At 42.8% G+C, this 25,853-nt stretch overlaps 1 protein-coding gene and 1 pseudogene across 2 annotated transcripts in view; both read left to right on the top strand.

The window, feature by feature from the left end:
- Window positions 1-15,754, top strand: part of CGAS (cyclic GMP-AMP synthase) — a 50,738-nt gene extending 34,984 nt beyond the window's left edge. Inside the window, exons 4-6 of one of the 2 annotated variants that reach the window (XM_064597773.1) lie at window positions 3,968-4,210; window positions 13,970-14,072; window positions 14,876-15,754. In XM_064597773.1, the coding sequence (XP_064453843.1) occupies window positions 3,968-4,210; window positions 13,970-14,072; window positions 14,876-15,227 (698 nt within the window). In that variant the 3' untranslated portion in view covers window positions 15,228-15,754. The remainder of the gene's footprint in view (window positions 1-3,967; window positions 4,211-13,969; window positions 14,073-14,875) is intronic. The other variant, XM_064597774.1, reaches the window with a different exon arrangement.
- Window positions 15,755-18,095: 2,341 nt separating this feature from the next.
- LOC135365465 (sororin-like) lies at window positions 18,096-24,892 on the top strand (annotated as a pseudogene).
- Window positions 24,893-25,853: the final 961 nt, after the last annotated feature.

Below are 25,853 nucleotides of genomic sequence, written 5' to 3'. Positions count from 1 at the left end.
TAATTATCTTATATACTAGAAAGTAGTAAGTTTTATGATAAAAAAGTATAGCAAAGTGAGAGGGATCAAGAGTGTTGGGGATAGGATGGGGGAGGGGGAGGGGGAGTTGTAGTGTTAAGTAGAGTGGTAAGAAGAGGATCCCATTAGGGGTTGGGAAGAAGAGAAGGAGCATAAGGAGACTAAGTGTTTTTCAGAATGAGCGGTCAGTGTATAGAGTGCTACTGATGTCCAGAAACTATTGGATTTGGTCTACAGTTTTGTGGGGTTTTTTGGTAACTTTGACTTAGCAGTTCCAGTGGGGTCCTGAGCACACAAGAGACAAAGGGCAGGGAAGCAGTAAAGACAGCATGTGTAGGCATATCTTTACAAAGTCTCCACTGTAAAGGACACAGAAAGATGGGTCAGTGTGGGGAAGAGGCAGGGTGGGGTCAAGAGAGAGGTATATTTTAGAATGAGAAATACTGGAACCCTTTGTATACAGATAGGAATGATCCAGTAGGGAGGGGGCAGCCACTGATGACCAGAGAGGGAACAATTGAAGAAACAAGCTGCTTAAGAAGGTGAGAAGGAAGGAATCCAGACACCATGTGCAGGGGTGGCCTTTGAAAGGTAGATGGACACTTCTTTTTTTTTTTTCCCCTAAAGATTTTATTTATTTGACAGAGAGAGACACAGTGAGAGAGGGAACACAAGCAGGGGGAGTGGGAGAGGGAGAAGCAGGCTTCCCACCGAGCAGGGAGCCCGATATGGGGCTCAATCCAAGGACCCCGGGATCATAACCGGAGCTGAAGGCAGACGCCTAACGACTGAGCCACCCAGGCACCCCTAGATGGACACTTCTTACTAGGAATAGGAGGGTAGAAGGATATCATGGGTAAGAAGTGGGTTTTGCCAATTTAGTAATAAGAAAATGAGGGCGTTCTCTAGGATTTTCTCCTTTGTCCCCTATCTTCTCTCTCACTGTGGTCCCTTCCAGAAGTCTTATCTGGGAGTGGTCTTTAGCTACTGCTTGTACACCTCCCAATACCAAAGCCAGTATCTCTCCTCTATACTCCTTTCCCAAATTTCTGGCCACCACAGCCACCTATCCTATGGCCATCTTCACTTGGGTATCTTCCACACACCTAGAGCTCAGTATGTCTAAAATGAAGTGCATCTCAGCCCAATCTTTCTTCCTTCTGATTATTCCATATTGAAGAATCAAATCAACATCAACCATTTCCCAGGTCAAAATCCTGGGATGGCATTTCAGACTTTTACCTTCTTTCTTACCTTACAGATTCAGTCCATCTACCAGTTTTGTTGATTTGGACCTCTTTAATTGTTCTCATTTCTGCTACTTGTGTCTTTTTAAAAAAAATAAAAACTGTACAGTTGTTCCTTGAACAACAGGGTAGTTAGGGGCACCAACCTCCCCACATAGTTGAAAATCTGTGTATTAACAAAACTTAACCATTAAGAGCCTCCTGTTGACTGGAAGCCCCACGGATAACATAAACAGTTGATTAACACAAATTTTGTATGTTCTATGTATTATATACTATATTCTTACAATAAAGTAAACTAGAGAAAAAATGTTAAAATCTAAGGAGTGACTACATCAAAATAAAAAGTTTCTGCACAGGGCGCCTGGGTGGCTCAGTTGGTTAAGCGACTGCCTTCGGCTCAGGTCATGATCCTGGAGTCCCTGGATCGAGTCCCGCATCGGGCTCCCTGCTCGGCGGGGAGTCTGCTTCTCCCTCTGGCCCTCCCCCCTCTCATGTGCTCTCTCTCATTCTCTCTCAAATAAATAAATAAAATCTTAAAAAAAAAAAAAGTTTCTGCACAGCAAAGGAAACAATCAACAGAACTAAAAGACAATCTACTGAATGGGAGAAGAGATTTGCAAATGACATATCCAATAAAGGTTAGTATCCAAGATCTATAAAGAACTTATTAAACTCAACACCAGAAAAGACAAATAATTCAATTAAAAAGTGGGCAGAAGACATGAACAATATTTCTCCAAAGAAGACATGCAGATGGCCAAGAGATACATGAAAAGATGTTTATCATGACAACATCAGAGAAATGCAAATCAAAACTACAGTAAGAGATCCCCTCACACCTGTCAAAATGGCTGAAATCAAAAACACAAGAAACAACAAGTGTTGGCAAGGATGTGGAGAAAAAGGAACCCTTGTGCACTGTTGGTGGGAATACAAACTGGTATGGCCACTCTGGAAAACAATATGGAGGTTCCTCAAAAAGTTAGAAATAGAACTACCCTATAATTCAGCAATCGCACTACTGGGTATTTACCCAAAGAATACAAGAACACTAATTCAAAGGGATGCATGCACCCCTATGTTTATAGAGGTATTATATACAGTAGCCAAGATATGGAAGCAGCCCAAGTGTCTATTGACTGATGAATGGATAAAGATGTGGTGCATGTATATATATATATATAATGTATATTATTATAAGTGTATATATATTTATTTATATATACAATGGGATATTATTTAGCCATAAAAAAGAATGAAATCTTGCCATTTGCAATCACATGGATTGAGCTAGAGAGTATAATGCTAAGGGAAATAAGTCCGTCAGAGAAAGACAAATATATGATCACACTCATGTGTGGAATTTAAGGAACAAAATAAGGAGCAAAGGGACAAAAAGAAACAGACTCTTAGCTACAGAGAACAAACTGATGGTTACCAGAAGAGAGGTGGGGGGAGGGATGGATTAAACAGGTGATGGGGATTAAGGAATGCACTTGTCATGATGAGCACAGGGTGTTGTATGGAAGTGTTGAATAACTATATTGTACACCTGAAACTAACATTACACTGCATGTTAACTAACTGGAATTTAAAAACTTAGAAAATCATAAGGAAGAGAAAATATGTTTACAGGACTGTACTATATGTACCAGAAAAATCTGCATTTAAGTGGACCTGCACATTTCAAACCCATCTTGTTCCAGGGTCAGCTGTATTTAAGGTGTACAACATGCTGTTCTGATATACATATACGTAGTGAAGTGATTACCACAGTAAGCAAATTAACATACCTTCTCACATAGTTGCCTTTTGTGTGTGTGGTAAGAGTACCAAAAATCTACTCTCTGAGCTCACTTCCAGTGTTCAGTGTAGTAGTATTAATGACAGTCATCATGCTATACATTAGATTTCTATACTTACTCATCCTACATAACTGTAACTCTGTGCCCTTTGACTAACATCCCCCCATTTCCCTCACCTCCCCACCCCCCGTAACTACCATCCTACCCTCTGCTCCTGTGTATTCTGCTTTTTTAGATTCCACATAAAAGTGAGGTCATGCAGTATTTGCCTTTCTGCATCTAGCTTATTTCACTTAGTATAATGTCCTCCAGATCCATCCATGTTGTCACAGATGGCCAGATATTCTGAGTTAAGGCTGAATGGTATTCCATTGTGTATGGTTACCATAGTTTCTGTATCCATTCATCCATGCATTGACACATAGGTTGTTGCATGTCTTGGCTGTTGTGAATAATGCCGCAGGGAACATGGCTTGCTCCCTCTGTCTTCATGCCCCCTGCCTCTGTGGTGCCGCACGCACACACCCTCTGGGTTGGACTGTTGCTGTGGTCTTCTCGATTGCCTGCCTCCTCCCCGCCACTCATCTGCTCTTTTCCCCAGGCTTCCCTCCATACATTTAAGTGAAAATTTAATCACAATACTCCCAAAGCTCAAAGTCTTCAGGGGCTCCTCATCATTTATACCAGACAGAATTTTGACAATGCTTCCCTATGGTAGGTATTGATAAATATTGGTTAAGTGGGGAAAAACACTTTGCTTTTGGGGTCAGTTTCTACTTTAGAACTCACTTCACCTTACACTTAGCACTTTATAGATCTCCAATGACGGATGTATTATTTTCACAGAAAATTGGATTGATAAATGCTGTCTTCCCTTTTTATGCGTTTAAACAGATACAGATGTCATTATGCAGAGGAAGAAGAGGGGGAGCCCTGCTGTAACACTTCTTATTAGAAAACCTAGAGAAATATCTGTGGATATAATCCTGGCTTTGGAGTCAAAAAGCAGCTGGCCTGCTAGCACCCAGGAAGGACTGCCCATCAGTCAGTGGCTTGGGACAAAAGTTAAAACCAATTTAAGACGACAGCCATTTTACCTGGTACCCAAGCATGCAAAGGAAGGAAATGGTTTTCAAGGTATCTTGAATGGGAAGGTTAACTTAAAGACATAAAAGAATGGTCTGCCCTTTTTTTTTTCTTTTTTCTTTTTAAAGTAAGTTCTATGGGGGCACCTGGGTGGCTCGGTCAGTTGAGTGTCTGCCTTCAGCTCGGGTCATGATCCCAGGGTCCTGGGATTAAGCCCCACATTGGGCTCCCCGCTCAGTGGAAAGTCTGCTTGTCCTTCTGCCCTTCCCCCTGCTCGTGCTCTTTCTCTCTTTCTCTCTCAAATAACTAATAAAATCTTAAAAAAAAATAAAAAGTAAGCTCTATGCCCAACATGGGGTTTGAACTCACTACCCCAAGATCAAGAGTCACAGGCTCTAACCACTGAGCCAGCCAGGCACCCCAAGGGTTGTTAATATTATATACTAAAACAGTAGCTAGTGCTATTGGCTTATCAAGAGCCATGAGGCTAAATAGACTCTAAGATGGGAGTTTGGTGAGGAATGGAATTGAAAAAGGCATAGTTGTAGTAGTAGTATCAAATACTCAGGTTTCAAATGTCTGCTGACCCCCATTTGAATGTTATTTTTTGCTTGTTTGTTTTCAATAGAGAAGGGCAGTACTGGCCATGGAGTCAGACTACCCTGGATCTGAATCCTGAGGCTTCTTCTTCTACTAGATGTGTGATCTTGGGCTAGTTAATCAAGCCTCTCTAAACCTGTTTGCTCATCTCTATACTGGTTTAATCAAAGCTACTTGAAAGTTTCTGGGGGTGGCTCAGTTGGTTAAGTGGCTGACTCCTGGTTTCAGCTCAGGTCATGATCTCAAGGTCCTGGGATCCAGCTCCGAGCTCAGTGGGGAGTCTGCTTGAGGAGTCTCTCTCTCCCTCTCCCTCTGTCCCTCCCCCGCGCTCTCGCTTTCTTTCTCTCTCAAATGAATAAATTAAAAAAAAAAAACAAAGAAAAGAGAAAAAGTTTCTGGGAAGATAAAAATGAGACGGTGTGTGTAGAATCTCCAGTTTAGTACAGGCAGTTATAATTAATGTTATCATCAGAGCCTAGATTCTCATTCCCAGCCATACTCTTCTTTCCTTCTTCCCCTTCCTCTGTGCCCCATGCAGCTAGCAGACCTTTGCAGCTTCAGCTGCAGTTGGTCTTCTCACCTGTGTACTCTGCCTGACTGCTGAGGACAGGTTTTCAAGTGGTGCTCTTAGGTAACATTCAAGTTCTGAGTTAGTCTACAGATACAACAGCTAAAATCAGTTTAGCTGATTATTTTATTTTTCTCTCATAAATTAAGGACTTTTGGCACCTACTACAGCTCGATTCCAGGGATATTGGAGGACACCATGAAATGTAGGAACCAAGTTACAAATTAGTATTGCTGAACAAATCCTGGAATTAGTCAATCATGCTTAGTTTGATGGCTTGTGTTTTGTAGACACATCATAACTTTTTATATTGCACATATATAGGAGCCATTTTCTGTTAAGAGAGAATTACAAATATCATTATTCATAATTTTAGAAAAGGAACATAGCTTTCTGCAAAGGGGTTGCCACCACTGAATAATTTCTAGAATGGCTATCCCAAGAAACCCTCACTGTATGTAATGCAGAAATCTTAACAGGACCCATACCACCAGCTTGTTAGTCTACCACCGACTGCCCTGGGCAAGACTGGGAGATAAATCAGATTAGGGATGAGAGAGTCCTTCAGAGGCCCTGTGGCCATACAGAGGCCAGTGTGATTGGGTAGTTCTTCACGTCCTTGCATTAAGATGAAAGTGGAGGCTGGTGATGGGTGCTCAGCCTATATTTGCTCTCTGTTACCTTTGGCTGTTCTCCTATCATTCTAGGTTATCTGTATTCAGGCAAGCCCCCCCCCATCCAAATGACTGAACAGAGGGGCATATTAGCAGTGAAAGTACTTATACTACATTGCAGGCATGTATAACACCTATTTTAGTTTTTCTCTTTCCAAACATTTTACTATAAATTTTCTGGTCTCACAAGCTATATTTTTAAAAATAGAAATCATTTGATTAATTAAAAATTTTAAAAATATTTCTACGTATTTCAAAATAATACCAGCATCATTATCAAGAGTATAATTAAAAAAAAAAAACGGTTTAAGATTTATCTGTAGTTCTTTTGTTCTGAAGATAAAAAGACAGTCAAAATATCAAGCTTAAATCCACTTGAAAAAATTTCTCCAGGTGGTTAAGCTACCCAACTCAAAATAGTTAGGTTTGTTTGTTTCATTATGGTTTTTCTTAAATAAAATTTTATTTATTTATTTGAGAGAGAGAGAGAGCAAGATCAGGGGAGCAGAGGGAGAGGGAGAAGCAGGCTTCCCGCTGAGCAGGGAGTCTGATGCGGAGCTTGATCCCAGGACCCTGGGATCATGACCTGAGCCGAAGGCAGACGCTTAACCCACTGAGCCACCCAGGCGCCCCTCATTATGGTTTTAAATTTTAGATGTTGGATTTTCTATTTTGATTTAATTTTGTCTCATAAATTTATAAGGCATTCACATGGTTCCAATGTCCAAGCTACAGAAAAAGGTATTCTTAGAGAAGCACAGCTGTCATTCATGCTCACTCTTCATTCTTCTCTCCTTCCCTGGTTGGAAACGCTCTTGTTTTTGATTTACCTTTCGTATAAGTAAATACATATATGCGTATATTTTAAGATAAAAAGTACACCTTCCTTTTATCACTTAGTAAGATATCTTGAATATAAAGCTGTGGCTCTGAATGGAGGTAGCACCCATTCCTTTTTTCAGTCTGTCTTCACAGCCAGTCGAGGAGTAAATCCATACGTAATTTTGCTAGACATTGCCAGAATCGCCTCCACAGGGATCACACAATTTGCATTCCCACACCAATGTACGAGAGGACCGATTGCACCCTCAGTCTTAGCAACAACCCTCGTTAAACTTTGAAATTTTTGCCAATAATACAAAAAGTGAGAAATGATAATATAGTTTTTTAAAATAAACTTTTAACTTTAAAATAGTTACAGATTTGCAGAAAAATTGAAAAGATCGTACGGAGTTCCCATATACCCCATACTTATTTCCTTACTATTAACACGTTACATTAATATGCTACGTTGTCAAAATTAATGAACAAATACTGATAATAGTATTATTAACTAAAGTCCATACTTTACTCAGATTTCCTTAGTTTTTACCTAATGTCCCTTTTCCCATCCCAGGATCTCATCCAGGACGCCACATTACATTTAGTCATTGCATCTCCTCAGACTCCTCTTCACTGTAACAGTTTCTCAGTGTGTTCTTATTTTTGATGCCCTTGATGGTTTGGAGGAGTACCAGTCAGGTCTTTTGTAGAATGTCCCTCATGTGATATGTGTCTGATGTTCTTCTTATAATTAAAGTGGAGTTCTGGGTTTTGGGGCGGAGGACCACAGTGGTAATGCCATTCTCATCATATCCTATCAAGGGTACATGCCATGAGCATGACTCAGCACTGCTGTCGTTGACCTTGGTCATCTGGCTGAGGTAGCATTTGTCAGGTTTCTCCACTGTTAATCCTTCTACCCTTTTTCAGACTGTTCTATTTGGAAGGAAGTCACTGTGCACAGTTCACACTTAAGGATTGGGGAGTTATGCTCCATCTTTTTAGAGCAGAATATTTACATAAATTATTTGGAATTCTTCTGCATGGGAGATTTTCTCTTCTCCCCCATTTATTTATTTACTCAATCAGTCATATCAGTAAGGACTCATGGATATTTGTTTTTTATGTTGAGCTGTAACCCAGTACTGCTTTATATTCTTGCTTAAATTGTTCTACCTTTTTTTTTTTTAAGATTTTATTTATTTACTTGAGAGAGAGAGAGAGAGAGGGAGAAGCAGACTCCCCGCTAAGCAGAGAGCCTGATGTGGAGCTTCATCCCTGGACCCCAAGGTCATGACCTGAGCTGAAGGCAGCCACTTAACCACCAGAGCCACCCAGACACCCCTAAATTGTTCTAGCTTTTGCCTTTGAGAGTTCTTTCAGTTGGCTCCTGTATCCCTTGACATACACCCCATAGTTGGGGGTGGAGGTTGATTTTGTTTTCAGCACTAACTTACTTTCTGGCACTACAAGATGCTCCAGACTCATCTTGTGTATTTCCAGCTTCAGTCTTAGAATCAGCCATTTATCCAAGAAGCCCTGGATCCTTTTATTGGGAAATGTACTAGAAACCAAGATCTGGGTGTTATGTGTGCTCTGCTACTAAGGTGTCATTGCTCTCAGCTAAAAGAGCGAGGAACTGTGTTTACATATTGTAACCCCAGTGTATGCACATGTCTATAAATATTTCTATGTAATCACCTGTATTTATTTATATATATTTTTTTTAAGTTTTTTTTTAAATTTATTTATTTGACAGAGAGATAGAGAGCATAAGTAGGCAGAGCGGCAGGCAGAGGGAAAGGGAGAAGCAGGCTCTCTGCTGAGCAGGGAGCCCGATGTGGGGCTCGATCCCAGGACCCTGGGATCACGACCTGAGCCGAAGGCAGCCACTTAACCGACTGAGCCACCCAGGCACCCCCTCATCTGTATTTATATTTTATATTAAGTTATACATGAGTACATACCGATGTCTCTAATTATAATCTATTACCACATGGATCATTCTAAACTTCTCTCCTTGCTATCTATCAGTCACTTCTCATTCCGACAGTGAAAAACCTGGCTCCCAGCATCTGTCACCTGTTTACTTAATTGTTCAGTTCCAGTATATAGTATATACGTGTAGTTGTTTCAGAAGGTAAACCGATTACATTCAGAATGAAACCCATTTTCCTGTGGGAAGCAAAACCAACTGGAGTACAGTGCTTATGTATAGTTTCTTTTGTTTTCAGTCTTAGAGAACACATTTCCAAAGTCACTTAGGTCAACACCTTTTGCTTCCACCACCACCCCTCCCCTTCAGGGAGGCTGTTTAAAAGAGTCCCTTTTGGGCGCCTGGGTGGCTCAGTTGGTTAAGCGACTGCCTTCGGCTCAGGTCATGATCCCGGGGTCCTGGGATCGAGCCCGGCATTGGGGAGCCTGCTTCTCCCTCTGTCTGCTGCTCCCCCTGCTTGTGCTCTCTCAGTCTCTGTCAAATAAATAAATAAAATCTTTAAAAAAAATAAAGTTTTCGTAAAAAAAAATAAAGTTTTCGTACCTTAAGCTTCACAGTGCTATAGAGTTCTGGTTTTGACAGATGCATTGTATCATTTATCTACCCTTAAATAATAGCTTCACTGCTTTAAAAAGCCCCCTGTGTTTAATTTTTCCAACCCTCCCCATCCCAAACCTCTGGAAACCACTAATCTCTATAGTTTTTCCTTTTCTAGAATAGAAATAGTATACAGTAGCCATGAGCACACCTAGCTCAGTGCTCTCATCTCCATATGTTCCTTGTCTATATATTGTGTAGCTATTACTACACTCTTTATTCTATCACATTAAAACCTTTGTCTCGGGGCGCCTGGGTGGCTCAGTTGGTTAAGCGACTGCCTTCGCCTCAGGTCATGATCCTGGAGTCCCGGGATGGAGTCCCGCATCGGGCTCCCTGCTCGGCAGGGAGTCTGCTTCTTCCTCTGACCCTCCTCCCTCTCATGCTCTCTGTCTCTCATTCTCTCTCTCAAATAAATAAATAAAATCTTTAAAAAAAAAAAAAAAACCTTTGTCTCTCCTTGTGCTATACCATATTGTCATACATAAGGTAGCTTTGTAAGTCTTGGTATCTGGTAGGGCAGGTTCTCCCACTTTGTCCTTCTTTAAGACTGTTTTAGATATTCTTTTTTTTTTTTTAAAGATTTTATTTATTTATTTGTCAGAGAGAGAAAGCACAAGCAGGGGGGTGGCAGGCAGAGGGAGAAGCAGGCTCCCCACTGAGCAGGGAGCCCGATGTGGGGCTCGATCCCAGGACCCTGGTATCATGACCTGAGCTGAAGGCAGCCGCTTAACCGACTGAGCCACCCAGGTGTCCCTGTTTTAGATATTCTCGAGCCTTTGTATTTTCATAAAAATTTTGGTATCCTGTTGTCAGGTTCCACAGAAATGTTTTTTTGGAATTTTGATTGAGAGTACGTTGAATCTATAGGTAAATTTGGGGAGACTTGATATATTTACAATAATGAGTCTTCCAATCCATATACAGGTGCACATCTCCATTTATTAAGATTTCCTCTAAAACTTCTCAGTGAAGTTTTAGAATCTTCCATAGAGGTTTTGTATGTATTTTGGGGACGCTTGGGTGGCTCAGTCTGTTAAGCGTCTGACTCTTGATTTCGGCTCAGGTCATGATCTCATGGGTCCCGAGATTGAGCCTGGTGTCAATCCCATGCTCAGTGGGAGTCTGCTTGAGGATTCTCTCCCTCTGTTCCTCCCCCAACTCTCTCTCTCTCAAATAAATAAGTAAATCTTTTAAAAAGTTATATATGTATTTTGTTAGATTTACTCATAGGCACTTGTAAATTTTTATTATGAAAAGGTTTTTTAAATTTTTTTTAAAGATTTTATTTATTTATTTGAGAGAGAGACAGAGATAGCAACAGAGATAGCGAGAGAGCATGAGTGGGCAGGGGAGGGAGAAGCAGGCTCCCCACTGAGCAGGGAGCCCAATGCGGGGCTCGATCCCAGGACCCCGGGATTATGACCCAAGCCAAAGGCCGACGCTTAACCGACTGAGCCACCCAGACTCCCTATTATGAAAAGTTTTAAACCAAAAGTAGATTGAAGAATATATTGAACTTACACTTACCTGACACCCAGCTTCTTTTGTATTTTCTACATACCCAATTATATCATCTATCAATAATAATAGCTTTGTTTCTCCCTTTCCAATGCTATGTCCCTGTTTTTTCTTCCCTCACTGTGCTTGTTAGCATAACCAGGCCATGTTGAATGGAAATGGGGATAACTAACACTCTGCCTTCCTAATTTCAAAGGAAAAACCTCAACTTTTTACCTTACATTATGTTGCTACTTTTTTTATTTTTATTTATTTTTTTAAAGATTTTATTTATTTATTTGACAGAGAGAGAGAGACAGGGAGAGCTGGAACACAAGCAGGGGGAGTGGGAGAGGGAGAAGCAGGCTCCCCACTGAGCAGGGAGCCCAATGCGGGGCTCGATCCCAGGACCCCGGGATTATGACCCAAGCCAAAGGCAGACGCTTAACCGACTGAGCCACCCAGACTCCCTATTATGAAAAGTTTTAAACCAAAAGTAGATTGAAGAAAATATTGAACTTACACTTACCTGACACCCAGCTTCTTTTGTATTTTCTACATACCCAATTATATCATCTATCAATAATAATAGCTTTGTTTCTCCCTTTCCAATGCTATGTCCCTGTTTTTTCTTCCCTCACTGTGCTTGTTAGCATAACCAGGCCATGTTGAATGGAAATGGGGATAACTAACACTCTGCCTTCCTAATTTCAAAGGAAAAACCTCAACTTTTTACCTTATATTATGTTGCTACTTTTTTTATTTTTATTTATTTTTTTAAAGATTTTATTTATTTATTTGACAGAGAGAGAGAGACAGGGAGAGCTGGAACACAAGCAGGGGGAATGGGAGAGGGAGAAGCAGGCTTCCCGCTGAGCAGGGAGCCCGGTGTGGGGCTCGATCCCAGGACCCTGGGATCATGACCTGAGCCAAAGGCAGATGCTTAACGACTGAGCCACCCAGGTGCCCCTATGTTGCTATGTTTTTTTAAATCTACATTTTGTTGGGGCGCCTGGGTGGCTCAGTCGTTGGGCGTCTGCCTTCGGCTCAGGTCGTGGTCCTGGGGTCCTGGGATCGAGCCCCACATCGGGCTCCCTGCACCATGGGAAGCCTGCTTCTCCCTCTCCCACTCCCCCTGCTTGTGTTCCCTCTCTTGCTGTGTCTCTCTCTGTCAAATAAATAAAAAATCTTTAAAAAAAAAAAAAAATCTACATTTTGTTATCAAGTTTCCATCCAGATTTAAATTACTGAGAGATGTTTTTTATTTAAATTATGAATGAATGTTAAGTTTTATTAGCTGCATTTCCTGCTTTGATTGAGATGATCATATGTTTCTCCTGTATTCTGTTAATGATACAGAGTATATTGATTGATTTTTAAATTATAAACCAATCATATACTTCTGGTATAAAACCAACTAGATAATAGAACAGTCAGAATGTCAAAGAGCTAGCCAGGGTAAACTTGGGGAGAAGGGTCAGAAATCATTTTATTCTTATATAAAATCTCCCAAGGAATAGAAAAAAAGGAAATGTTTCCTTGTTCATTTTACATGAATACCAAAACTTGCAAGGATGGTATAAAAACAATGAACAAAAAATTTGAATCAATTGATTTAAATTATTATTGAAACAAAATATTTAAAAAACTGAACTTAACAATATATAAAAGGTACTACATCTTATTATGGCTAACTATATTAATAGCTCCCTGCCGCTCCCCACCATTTTTTCCTATCTCAGCCCATTGTCTGCTTCAGATCACTTGTTTTATTTTATTTTTTTAAAGATTTATTTATTTATTTTAGAGAGAGAGTGGGGGGAGAGGCCGAAGGAGAGAGAGACTCTCAAGCAGACTCTCCACTGAGTGTGGAGCCCCGTGTGGGGCTTAATCCCACAGCCCAGGAGATCATGACCTGAGGCGAAATCGTTGAGTCAGACACTTAACAGACTAAACCACTGTTCTGCACAGAAGATTCACAACTGCTGTGTTTTGGTTCTGAAAAGGAAAGAAAACTTTATTATTATAAAACCTAATAGAGGGGCGCCTGGGTGGCTCAGTCGTTAAGCGTCTGCCTTCGGCTCAGGTCATGATCCCAGGGTCCTGGGATCGAGCCCTGCATCGGGCTCCCTGCTCCGCGGGGAGCCTGCTTCTCCCTCTCCCACTCGCCCTGCTTGTGTTCCCTCTCTCGCTGTGTCTCTCTGTCAAATAAATAAAATCTTATACAAAACAAAACAAAACCTAATAGAAACAGGAGAGGAAAGGAATGTACACATGGATGAAGGTAATAGTAGGCAATGAGTGAGAATAGGCAAAGTTACATCAAATTGGGTACTTACAACATCCAACCTCAACAGCAAGGGAACCCGATGGAAACAGTCAGGTTGGAGTCCCGATTGAGAGGCCTGGGCAGAACATCCTCCCCTCAGGTGAGACTTCCAACTGACCATCCCCATAAGGGCCATATTTACAGGGCAAATAACAGGGTTTGAAATGAAACATTTGTTCGCCTACATGGTTTGGAGTGAGCTGCATTTCCATGTGATCATGTTTCTGTATTTTCAAGGAGCCTGGGCTACGTGTATGTGCTTCCCTTCCCAGATTCCATTCTGGGGGGGCCAGCCCAGCCTGGAGCAGAAGGGGATGTGAGACAAGATTTGTAGGTCTTGGCGTCCAGAACAGAAGGGTCGGTTCTGATGTGGAGGCCAGATAATATAGTTTAAACAATTAGGCTCCCAAGGTTATTCACAGAGCATGAGTCTCACAAACAACATTCCTTAGCCTGCCTATGTTGATGCACATCCAGGTGGTCAGTTATGCGGGACAAATCACAAAAAACATGTATCCATACAGAACAGCTACCCAGGCGCCCTCAAGTCACTTGTTTCAATATGTAATTACATTATTTATCTATTCACTTCTTTTGGTCTGTCTCCCCCTAGAAATCTTCCAGAGTGATATTTTAATGAAGGAAATCACTTCAAGAGTATTGTGTTGTTTATATATGAATGTTTTTGGTAAAGTGCTTTTCTATTTTTCTTTTGGAAATTAAGAAGAAACATGGCGGCTGTCCTTCTCTCACATTGAAAAGGACCTTTTGAAAAGTCATGGACATTCTAAAACGTGCTGTGAAACTGATGGAGTAAAATGTTGCAGGTAACTTCCTTGTTTTGTTAAATGGTAGATTGTCTATGGAACATTTAATTCTTTTTTAAAAGATTTTATTTATTTGTTTGAGAGGGAGAGCACGAGCAGGGGGAGGAGCAGAAGGAGAGGGAGAAGCCGACTCCCCACTGAACAGGGAACCTGACACGGGGCTTGATCCCAGGACCCTGGGATCATGACCTGAGCCGAAGGCAGACGTTTAACCGACTGAGCCACCCAGGCGCCCCTGAACATTTAATTCTTTACTGATTTCATATCTCTAACCTGAAGATGATCATTGCTGAGTTGAGTCCTGGGGGCAGTGCGTGTCTGGATTGACCCTGGAGTATTATCTAGGGGATGAGCATGAAACCAGGGAAGCCAGATCCAAGAGCCCAAGGAAATAGCGTTGTTAGAAGGCAAGGCGAGAGCATATTCCTGACCTAGATCAGATAGTTGTAGAAAGTATGATAGGGTGAGAGGATATGAACACTCACCATGGCTAGCCACAACAATTGGATGTGTCTTCGTATTTGGGTGGCTTTTTTTTTTTTTTTTTTTAAGATTTTTATTTATTTGCGAGAGAGAGAATGAGAGACAGAGAGCATGAGAGGGAGGAGGGTCAGAGGGAGAAGCAGACTCCCTGACGAACAGGGAGCCCGATGCGGGACTCGATCCTGGGACTCCAGGATCATGACCTGAGCCGAAGGCAGTCGCTTAACCAACTGAGCCACCCAGGCGCCCTCGGGTGGCTTTTTATAATAATAAAATCTTTAAAAATAAATAATAAGTGGTTTTCTTTTTTTATTCAATAGGAAAGATTGCTTAAAACTAATGAAGTATCTCTTAGAACAATTGAAAATGAAGTTTGGACACCGAAAGGAACTTGATAAATTCTGCTCCTACCATGTGAAAACTGCCTTCTTTCATGTCTGTACCCAGGACCCGCAAGACAGTCAGTGGCACACCAGTAACCTAGAGCTCTGCTTTGATAACTGCGTGACGTACTTTCTTGAGTGCCTCAGGATTGAACAACTCAAGCATTATTTCATTCCTGGATTCAATCTGTTCTCTCGGGACCAAATTGACAAAATAAGTAAAGAATTTCTATCACAGCAAATTGAATATGAAAGAAACAATGGATTTCCAATTTTTCATGAATTTTGAAATTATATTTTTAAAAAGAATCAAGAATTTAGAGTGACTTTATAATAATTGGAATGTTTGAGGGGCGCCTGGGTGGCTCAGTCAGTTAAGCGGCTGCCTTCGGCTCAGGTCATGATCCTGGGGTCCCGGGATTGAGCCCCCTGTCTGGCTCTCTGCTCAGCGGAGAGCCCCTCATTCATTCATGTCAAAAAATAATTGAGGGCCTACTATGCCTCATAACACTTTTATATGTATTTCTGAAAAGGCAATACATGCATAGAACACTTAAAGGAACGGATGGAATTGCCCTTTCTCCTCTGCTCAGGCAGCATTCAACTTAGAGGCAGCTGCTGTTCGTTTACTTTTTCCTACTTGTGTATTTTATACATTTTATTATTGACTATTGTATTGTTTTCTCATTGTTTTGTAGAAGTTCTTCATATACTTTGGATATTTATGCTTTGTTGCTTGCCTACATAATGAATAACGTGTGGCATGTCTTTACCATTTTTGGTGTGTTTTAGTAAACCAGGGTGGTTTTTTTTTAAGATTTTATTTATTTATTTGACACAGAGAGACACAGCAAACGAGGGAACACAAGCAGGGGGAGTGGGAGAGGGAGAAGCAGGCTTCCCGCAGAGCAGGGAGCCCGATGCGGGACTCGATCCCAGGACCCTGGGATCATGACCTGAGCCGAAGGCAGACACTTAACAACTGAGCCGCCCAGGCGCCCCAGTAAACCAAGTTTTAAAATTTTAATGTAGTTGAATTTATCGGTCTTCTTCATAGTTTGTGCACTTTATACATCTTGTTTAACAACCTACTTAAACATACTAAGAGAACAGTTAGACATTTGGAGAAGAGTTTTGGGGACAGTGAATGCTAAATAATAGAAAACTAGACAAAAAACAAAAAAGTCCAAGCTTTTTAATTCCAGAGGGAAAATGAATGCGTGCAAGAAAAGTTCTGATTTGAGAATATTGCTCAGCTGTATTTATGTATGAAGTCAAAGTACTATAACCATTGACTCTTAGTCTTACCAGAATTACGATGAGTTCTTTGGGGAGGATAAGGGAACAGGCTGAGTGCTTGTATGGTGACAGTGGGGTATGGGGGTTGGATTCTATAGTTTGCTATTGCTGCGTAACAAGTTACCACAAACTTAGTGGTTTCAAACAACACACATTTATTTTCTCAGTGTGTCTGGGTCAAGATCCTGGGCATGGCTCTGCACAGGGTCTCACGAGGCTACCATCAAGGTGTCAGCTGGGGCTGCAGTCTCACCTGAGGCTTGACTGAGAACGATCCACCTTTGCTGGCAGTATTTAGGTCCACACGTTTGTAAGACCGAGGACTTCAGTTTCTTCCTGACTGGCAGCCAGAGGTTGTCCTTAGCTGCTAGGAACTGCCTTGGGTTCCTTGCCATGCCAGCCTCCCAGCACTGGCAGCCCACGCAACATGGCAGGTCACTTCAGAGCTCAAGGGAGGGAGAGACTCCAGCACGAGGCCGTGCTACGGTCTTATTTCACATAACTGCATGCCCATAATCGTGTACCCTCCATGTCCTTTACCATATTTAATTGGTTGGAAGCAAGTCACAGGTCCCACACATATTCCAGGGGAGGGAACTCACTCAGGAGTGTTGTGCCAGTTTAGCCAACTACACAGTTAGGGGAAAAACAACCCCCACAAGAGCAGCCTCACTTCTGACACCAATTGCAGTTTCAGGAGATTCCCACAAGCACTCTTAGGTTTGATAATTCGCTGGAAGGACTCAGAACTCGCTGAAACAGTTATACTCCTGGTTACTGGTTACAATTCATTACAGGGTAAAGATGCAGGTTAAAATCAGCCAAGGGAAGAGCACATAGAGCAGAGACCAAACAGCTTCTGTTCTCCCTTCCATATGGGGTCATGGATGCATTATTCTCTTGCGTCGACGTATAACAATACACGTGGCATATTGCCAACCAGGGAAGCTCATCTGAGTCTGTGTCCAGAATTTTTATTGGAGCTCAGTGGTTGACTGCCTACATGTCTAACCTCAGAGTCCAACCACTCTGGGCGTCATGACCCAAAGCCCCGCCATAAATCACTTTGTTAGACTTTCTGGCATGTTCCAAGGGCCTAGTGATTACCTGCCAGAAGCCAATGGCAAAGGCAAGACTTCTCTTTGAGTTAGGTTACTAACTTGAGTTACATGTTTGTGTTTTTATTACCTAGATACAAATCCCAGGAGGGTGAGAGTCATGGAACCACCCTAAGAGTATAACCATCACAAGTATGAATGAGCTGCATTCTCTCTCTTACAGTGGGAGATGAGTAGATAATAGCACATTTGAAAAACCAAGAAAATGCAATATAAGCATGTTATTTAGAAATGGCTAAGGGGCGCCTAGGTGGCTCAGTCAGTTAAGAAGTGTTGGACTCTTGATTTTGACTCGGGTTGTGGTCTCAGGGTCATGAGATCGGGCCCTGGGGCAGGCTCCACACTTAGCAGGGAGTCTGCTTAGAATTCTCTCCCTCTGCCCCTCCCCCTGCTCAGGCTTGCTCTCTCTCTCTCAAATAAATCTTTAAAAAAAGAAATGGCTAGGGGCGCCTGGGTGGCTCAGTCGTTAAGCGTCTGCCTTCGGCTCAGGTCATGATCCTGGGGTCCTGGGATCGAGCCCCACATTGGGCTCCCTGCTCGGCGGGAAGCCTGCTTCTCCCTCTCTCACTACCCCCTGCTTGTGTTCCCTCTCTCGCTGTGTCTCTCTCTGTCAAATAAATAAAATATTTTTTTTTAAAAAAAGAAAAGAAAAATAAAGGGGAAAAGAACTGGGGACTACTTTCTAAAAATAAGTCATGTAGGGTTTCCATCGGCCCTCTGGGTTGGTGTGAGCCCCAGCGATGGCCAAGACGGAGACCAAGGCTTACGTGTCTAAGAGGTGAATGTGGTCCAGAGGGGCTGCCCAGTGCTCCAGGGCCAGGGCCCCATTCCTACTCAGTCTCTGTGGAGGTCCCAGCAGAAATCAGGCCCTGATTGAGTACCCTTCCTGAAATCTGGCCAAGACACCCCATGTGGCTCTAGTTAGAAAGCCCATCGTTTTAAGGGGTGCCTGGCTGGCTCAGTCAGAAGAGCGTGTGGCTCTTGATCTTGGGGCTGTGAGTTCTAATCCCACGTTGGATGTAAAGATTACATAAATAAATAAAACTTAAAAAAAAAAACCAGATTGAAGATTGTGGTCCATACTGTCCACATGCCTCAAAGGAGTCCCAGGATTGCTTTTTTCTTGGAGAAGGAAACCAATCCTCCTAGCAAGGAGCCTGCTAGGGAGGATCTCTTCCAGACATGTAATATCCACGTCACCCCCACCACCACTCCTGTGCTGTACCCCCTGAATGTTGAGTCCGACTCCAGGGAAGAAGACCTGGGCGCCAGAGACTTGGAAATGTCCGTCTCTGTGCAGGCGGTCCTCCAGCCTGCTGGAGACCCTTGGCTGTGTCTCCACCTCCGCCCCAGGCTGCCGGTCTGTCTTGCTTTGGTTTCAAGGGGCTGCTGGGGTCTAAAGACTTGGCCAGAGTCTCACCTGTGGTGTGTTCAAAGTTGACCGAAGTCCCCAGGGTCCCTGGGAAGCCCTGGGCCCCAGATACAACTCCCAGGAATTCCCCCACCAGCCGTGAAAGAGAACCGAAAGAAGATGCCGGAGATCCTGAAATCAGAGCCAGATGAATGGGCTGCGTCCATGAATGCTGAGTTTGGAGCTGCTGAGTTTGATCTTTTGGTTAAATGAGATGGCAGGGGGTGTACCTAGCTATCCCCGCCCCCACCCTGTACATATCACTCCCTCCCTGTGGAGAAGACACTTGGGGTCCCCTCCCCCGGCCTTGTTACCTGTACACCTGCTGTTGCTACGGGAGGCCTGTCCTCCGAGGCCTTGTGCAGCCACAACAGCCAGCTCAGGAAATGGGTCTCGCCTGGCCTGGCCACACTGCTGTCCAGTGTCTAGTAAAGAGCCTTGGGTTCCCTCTTAGGTTCTGTAGATGGTCCAGGAGAGAATTCACGGACTGGGGAGAGTTCGATCTGTGAGGAAGAAGCTGGACACTTTTGAAGGAGGGAGGGAAGCCTTGGTTGGGTCTCAGACTATAAGCGTTTACTAGGAGAAACTGTGTTTTTAGAACTCGGTTCTGCTGTTGAGATGTTCCGTTCGGTGCCAGGCTGGTGGAGCACTGGCCACTTGGGGGCAAAGAGAGTACCCTGGACACCTGCATGGGGCAGGGAAGGAGGCTGTGGCAGGAGGTGCCTCACTTGTCGCTCACGTCTCTTTCTTACAAAATAAAGCGCACAGAGCCTACTCTGCTCTTGGGGGGAAAACAGGGTAGAGCAGTCCTAGTCCTAGTCCCGCTGGTGTTCTGCAGCTACACTTGTGACATGCTAGGAGGTGCTTTTCACCTGCCAGGAAGCGGCAAGAGTGGGTAGCAGTTTTAACTTTTAGCTTCCCTAGGGTCCGCTCACACGAGAACACTGCCTAACGATGTGCTAGGAGCAGACGTGGGCGGGGCGGGCCGAGAGGGGAAGGGGATGTTGTCTCATTGTCTCTGGGGGAACCCTACTCCCCCTCTTTTAGAATTTAAATTCAATTTAGTTAACATATAGTGTATTAGTAGTTCCAGGGGTAGAATTTAGTGATTCATCAGTTGCATATAACACGCATGCTCATTACATGAAGGGCCCTCCTTCATGCCCATCACCCAGTTACCCCATCCCCCCACTCCCCTCCCCTCCAGCACCCTTCAGTTTGTTCCCTATAGTTAAGAGTCTCTTATGGTTTGTCTCCCTCTCTGTTTTTTATCTCCTTTATTTTTCCTTCCCTTCCCCTATGTTCCTCTCTTTTGTTTTTTAAATTCCACATGAGTGAAATCGTATGGTGTTTGTCGTTCTCTGATGGACTTATTTCACTTAGCATAATACCCTCTAGTTCCATCCATGTCGTTGTAAATGGTAAGATTTCGGGTTTTTTGATGGCTGCATAATATTCCAATGTGTATATATATATTATATATATATACATATATATAATATATATATACCACATCTTCTTTAACCATTCATCTGTCGATGGACATCTGGGCTCTTTCCATAGTTTGGCCATTGTGGACATTGCTGCTATAAACACTGGGGTGCAGGTGCCCCTTCAGATCACTATGTTTGTCTCCTTTGGATAAATACTTAGTAGTGCAATTGCTGAGTCATAGGGTAGTTCTATTTTTAACTTTTTGAGGAAACTCCGTACTCTTTTCCAGAGTGGCTGCACCAGCTTCCATTCCCACCAACAGTGTAAGAGGGTTCCCCTTTCTCCGCATCCCCGCCAACATCTGTCCTTTCCTGACTTGTTAATTTTAGCCATTCTTACTGCTATGAGGTGGTATCTCACTGTGGTTTTGATTTGTATTTCCCTGATGATGAATGATGTTAAGCATCTTTTCATGTGTCTGTTGGTCATTTGTTTCCTGCTTCTTGAGGAAGGCCTGTATTGCTATATACTTCCTTTTAGGACCATCTTTGCTGCATCCCGAAGGTTTTGGACTATCATGTTTTCATTTTCTTTTGCTTCCATGTATTTTTTTAATTCTTCTTTAATTTCCTGGTTGACCCATTCATTCTTTAGTAGGCTGTTTTTTTGTTTTTTTTTTTTAATTTTTAAAAAAGATTTTATTTGAGAGAGTGAGAGAAAGAGCACAAGCAGGAGGAGGGGCAGAGGGAGAGGGAGAAGCAGGCTCCCCACTGAGCAGGAAGTCCAACATGGGGCTTGATCCCAGGACGCTGGGATCATGACCTGAGCTGAAGGCAGACACTTAATCAACTGAGCCATCCAGGCACCCCAGTAGGCTGTTCTTTAACCTCCATGATGTGTTTGTGGTCCTTCCAAATTTTTTCTTATGGTTGGCTTCACGTTTCATAGCATTGTGGTCTGAAAATATGTATGGTATGATCTCAGTCTTTTTGTACTGGTTGAGGCCTGATTTGTGATCCAGTATGTGATCTGTTCTAGAGAATGTTCCATGTGCACTCCAAGAATGTGTATTCTGCTTTAGGATGAAAAGCTCTGAATATATCTATTAAGTCCATCTAGTCCAATGTGTCATTCAAAGCCCTTACTTGCTTGTTGATCTTCTATTTAGATGATCTGTCCATTCCTGCTGAGTGGGGTGTTAAAGTCCCCTACTATTATTGTATTATTATCAATGAGTTTCTTTAGTTTTTTTATTAATTGATTTATATATTTTGCTCCTCCCAAGTTAGGGACATAAATATTTACAATTGTTAGATCTTCTTGTTGGATAGACCCCTTTATTATGATATAGTGTCCTTCTTCATTTCTTATTACGGTCTTGGTTTAAAATCTAGTTTGTCTGATATAAGGATTGCTATCGCAGCTTTTTTTTTGATGTCCATTGGCATGATAAATGGTTCTCCACGCCCTCATTTTCAATCTGGAGGTGTTTTTGGGTCTAAAATGAGTCTCTCTGCTAAAATGCAGCATATCAATAGGTCTTATTTTTTTTTATCCATTCTGATGCCCCATGTCTTTTGATTGGAGCATGTAATCCATTTACATTCAGAGTCATTATTGAAAGATATGCAGTTAGTGCCATTGTATTACCTGTAAAGTTGCTGTTCCTGTAGATTATCTCTGGTCCTTTCTAGTCTTTTTGACTTTTGGTCTTTCTTTCCACTCAAAGGGTCCCCTTTAATATTTCTTGCATGGCTGGTTTAGTGTTCACAAATTCATTTAGTTTTTGTTTTTTCTTGGAACCTCTTTATCTTTCCTTCTATTCTGAATGAGAGCCTTGCTGGATAAAGTATTCTTGGCTGCATACTTTTCCCATTTAGCACCTTGAATACATCATGCCAATCCTTTCTGGCCTGCTAGGTCTCTGTGGACAGGTCTGCTGCCAGCCTTATGCGTCTACCCTTGTAGGTTAAGGACCACTTGTCCCACGCTGCTTTCAGAATTTTCTCTTTCTCTTTGTAATTTGCAAGTTTCACTATAATATATCGTGGTGTTGACCTATTTTTGTTGATTTTGAGGGGAGTGCTCTGTGCCTCTTGGACTTGAATGCCTGTTTCCTTCCCCAGCTTAGGGAAGTTCTCAGCTATAATTTGTTCAAATAAACCTTCTGCCCCTATTTCCCGCTCTTCTTCTTCTGTGACTCCTGTTACCTGGATATTATTTTGCTTTATGGAATAGCTGAGTTCCCTAAGTCTACCTTTGTGATCTGATAGTTTTCTTTTCCTCTTCTTTTTAGCTTCATTATTTTCCATAATTTTATGTTCTATATCACTGATTCACTCTTCTACTTCATTTGTCCTTGTTTTTATGGCCTCACTTGGGACTGCATCTCAGTTATAGCCTTTTTAATTTCAGCCTGAATAGATTTTAGTTCTTTTATCTCAGTACTAAGGGATTCTCTAGTGTCTTCTATGCTTTTTCAAGCTCAGCTAGTATCTTTATAATCATTGTTTTAAATTCTAGTTCAGACATCTTACTTATATCCATATTGATTAAATCCCTGGCTGTGAGGGACGACTGCGTGGCTCAGTCATTAAGCATCTGCCTTGGCTCAGGTCATCATCCTAGGGTCCTGGGATCAAGCCCCACATCAGCTTCCTTGCTCAGTGGGGAGCCTGCTTCTCCCTCTGCCTGCCTCTCTCTTTCTTTCTCTCTCTGACAAATAAATAATGTCGTTATTTTTAAAAAAGACAAATTTAAAAATAAATAAGTAAAAAATAAAAATAAATATCAATCAATCAATCAATTAATCCCTGACTGTGAGTACTACTTCCTGTTCTTTCTTTTGGGTTCAATTTTTCCATCTTGTCATTTTGTCCAGAAAAGAAAAAAGAGGAAAACAAACAAACAAAACAAAACAAGGGGCGCCTGGGTGGCTCAGGTCGTTAAGCATCTGCCTTCGGCTCAGGTCATGATCCCAGGGTTCTGGGATCGAACCCCACATCGGGCTCCCTGCTCCACGGGAAGCCTGCTTCTCCCTCTCCCACTCCCCCTGCTTGTGTTCCTTCTCTCGCTTTGTCTCTCTCTGTCTAATAAATAAATAAAATCTTTAAAAAACAAAACAATAGCAACAACAAGAAAACAAAAAACCCTAAATCCCGGGTGTGTTTTGGTTTGCTTATTAAAATGAACTAGATCCCAAAATAAGAAAGAAAGAAAAATATATGTATATATAAAATAAAATACATTGAAAGAAAACAAAAAATTAAGAAAATATATATAAAGTATATATAAAAATTTTAAAAGAATAAAAAATTGAAAAAAATAAGGAAGTAACTGAAAAATAATAAAAAACTAAAGAATAAAAGTACAAAGATGCTAGATACTATTTTCCCCTATTGCTGAAGCTTTGCAGCCCTCTGTGACCAGTAAACTTGATGTGAGCGAGTTGTTTGTGCTGGTCTTCTGGGGGGAGGGGTCTCTTGCACTGATTCTCAGGTGGACTTGCCCTAGTGGAAATGCGCCTCCAGTGCACAGGGAGGCTGCGCTTGGTGTAAGCAGCGCCGGACTCCACTAGGTGGTGCTGTTTTGCTCCCTGAAGGCTTTTAGTACTGATGCACCGGATGAATATGGCAGCGCCCGGCTCTCTAGCCCCAGAGCGGAAAATTCGGGACCCCACTTTTCAATGAGCCCTCACAGAAGAGCAATCAATCACTCTTGTCTTCCCGGTTTCCGTCAGAACTCTTGTGCTCACCCTGCGTGCATCTGAGCTTTTTTATCTCAGGCCCGGGACTGAGTTAAAACCTCCAAATTTTAGGGACTCCGCTGTTCCTCCCGGAGGGGAGGGAGTCTCACCACGCTTCTACCTTTGGCTGGACCCATCCCAGGAGAGCGGTGGCAGGACCACACAGCTGTTGGCAGTTCATGGCAACACAGAACAGAAAGCCGGCACCTAGACTCGCTATTCTCAGCCAGCTTCCCCACGCTTATGCCTGGTAACTGCATTGCTTAGACACCACCCCTTCTTCTTGAGACCCAGGGGATCCTCAGATCAAGGTATTACACCTGGGATTCTGCCCTGCTTCACCACCTGAGGGCCTTTAAGCCAGGCACACCCTCACTGTAGTAGACTTCTAAAAGTTCTGACTTTGTGCTCCGCTGCTTATTAATCCTTTGTCATAGCTTCCTTAGGCAGGCTCCCTCCCCACTGCTGTATCCCCTCAGCTATATCACACCTGGTTCAAGTCTCTGCATCTCTTACCTTCCAAAAGGTGGTTGCTTTCCGACCTGTAGACTTGCAGTATTTGTTTTCTCAGACCTCCAATTGATTTCTCGGGTGTTCAGAACGATTTGATAACTATCTAGTTGCATTCCAGGGACAAGACAAACTTAGGGTCCCCCAACTCCTCCACCGTCTTAACTCCATCCCCCTCTGCTCTCTTTTATCAATACTCATTAATATGGTCTCAAAGGCTCTCCCACTACAACTTCTGCCATACCCCAGGCTGGTGCACCTTTTGACATTTATAGGGTCATGGAAGTAGGCTAAGAGGAGTATGGCAGGGCTAGTGGGTAGCAGAAAGTCAGGGAAGATGAGTGTGTGCTTGGTTAGGGTACTTGATGAACTGGCACAGGCCTGGTGGGCACTAATGAAAGCCTTTACGGGGCGCCTGGATGGCTCAGCCGTTAAGCGTCTGCCTTCAGCTCAGGTCATGATCCCAGGGTCCTGGGATCGAGCATCGCATCAGGCTCCCTGCTCAGCAGGAAGCCTGCTTCTCCCTCTCCCACTCCCCCTGCTTGTGTTCCCTCTCTCGCTGTGTCTCTCTCTGTCAAATAAATAAATAAAATTTTTTTTAAAGATTTTATTTATTTATTTGAGAGAGAGAATGAGATAGAGAGAGCACGAGAGGGGGGAGGGTCAGAGGGAGAAGCAGACCCCCCGCTGAGCAGGGAGCCCGATGCGGGACTCGATCCCGGGACTCCAGGATCATGACCTGAGCCGAAGGCAGTCGCTTAACCAACTGAGCCACCCAGGCGCCCAATAAATAAAATCTTTAAAAAAAAAAAAAAAGAAAGCCTTTACAAGGCTTGGGAATCCTGGGCTACCTGTGCAACACGTCATGCTTTGTCAGACCCTGCAAGCAAGCCCCCTTGCTGGGGCTCAGATGCTTCTGGAGCACAGCTGAAGAATTCTTGTCCTCACTGGCTAGTGAGGTAGAAATCCTCTTCGCCTTGTAGCGTCAGGAGCAGCCAAATGACATGGAGTTGATGTCATCACTACAAATTCTCTCTGTCCCTGAAAAACTAAGACTGTGGAGTTTAAGGAAAAATCGTGTTGTTTCTAATTTACAAAATCTGATTAAAGGGGTGCCTGGGTGGCTCAACTGGTTGAGCTGCACAGTCTGCTTGAGATTCTCTCTCTCCCTCTCCTTCTGCCCCTCCCCCTGCTAATGCGGGCACATGCACACACACTCTCTCTATATAAATAAAATCTTAAAAAAAAAAAAAAGATTACATCTAGAGCCTTCTTAGATCACCCAGGCGATATGAACTTAGTCTTCACGTCTGTGTAATCAGGGCTACAATTCTCAATGTCATTTTTTACTTTTCATTTTGACTCCTATTCTCCTAGTGCCAAGGCCATCTTGTTTGC

This window comes from Mirounga angustirostris, unplaced genomic scaffold (genome assembly GCF_029215605.1).
Source record: "Mirounga angustirostris isolate CCGP_5_RB_7025 unplaced genomic scaffold, mMirAng1.0.hap1 SCAF_8, whole genome shotgun sequence".
Taxonomy (NCBI): domain Eukaryota; kingdom Metazoa; phylum Chordata; class Mammalia; order Carnivora; family Phocidae; genus Mirounga; species Mirounga angustirostris.
Note: the sequence above shows the minus strand (reverse complement) of the source record. Positions and strands in the feature narration are given on the sequence as shown.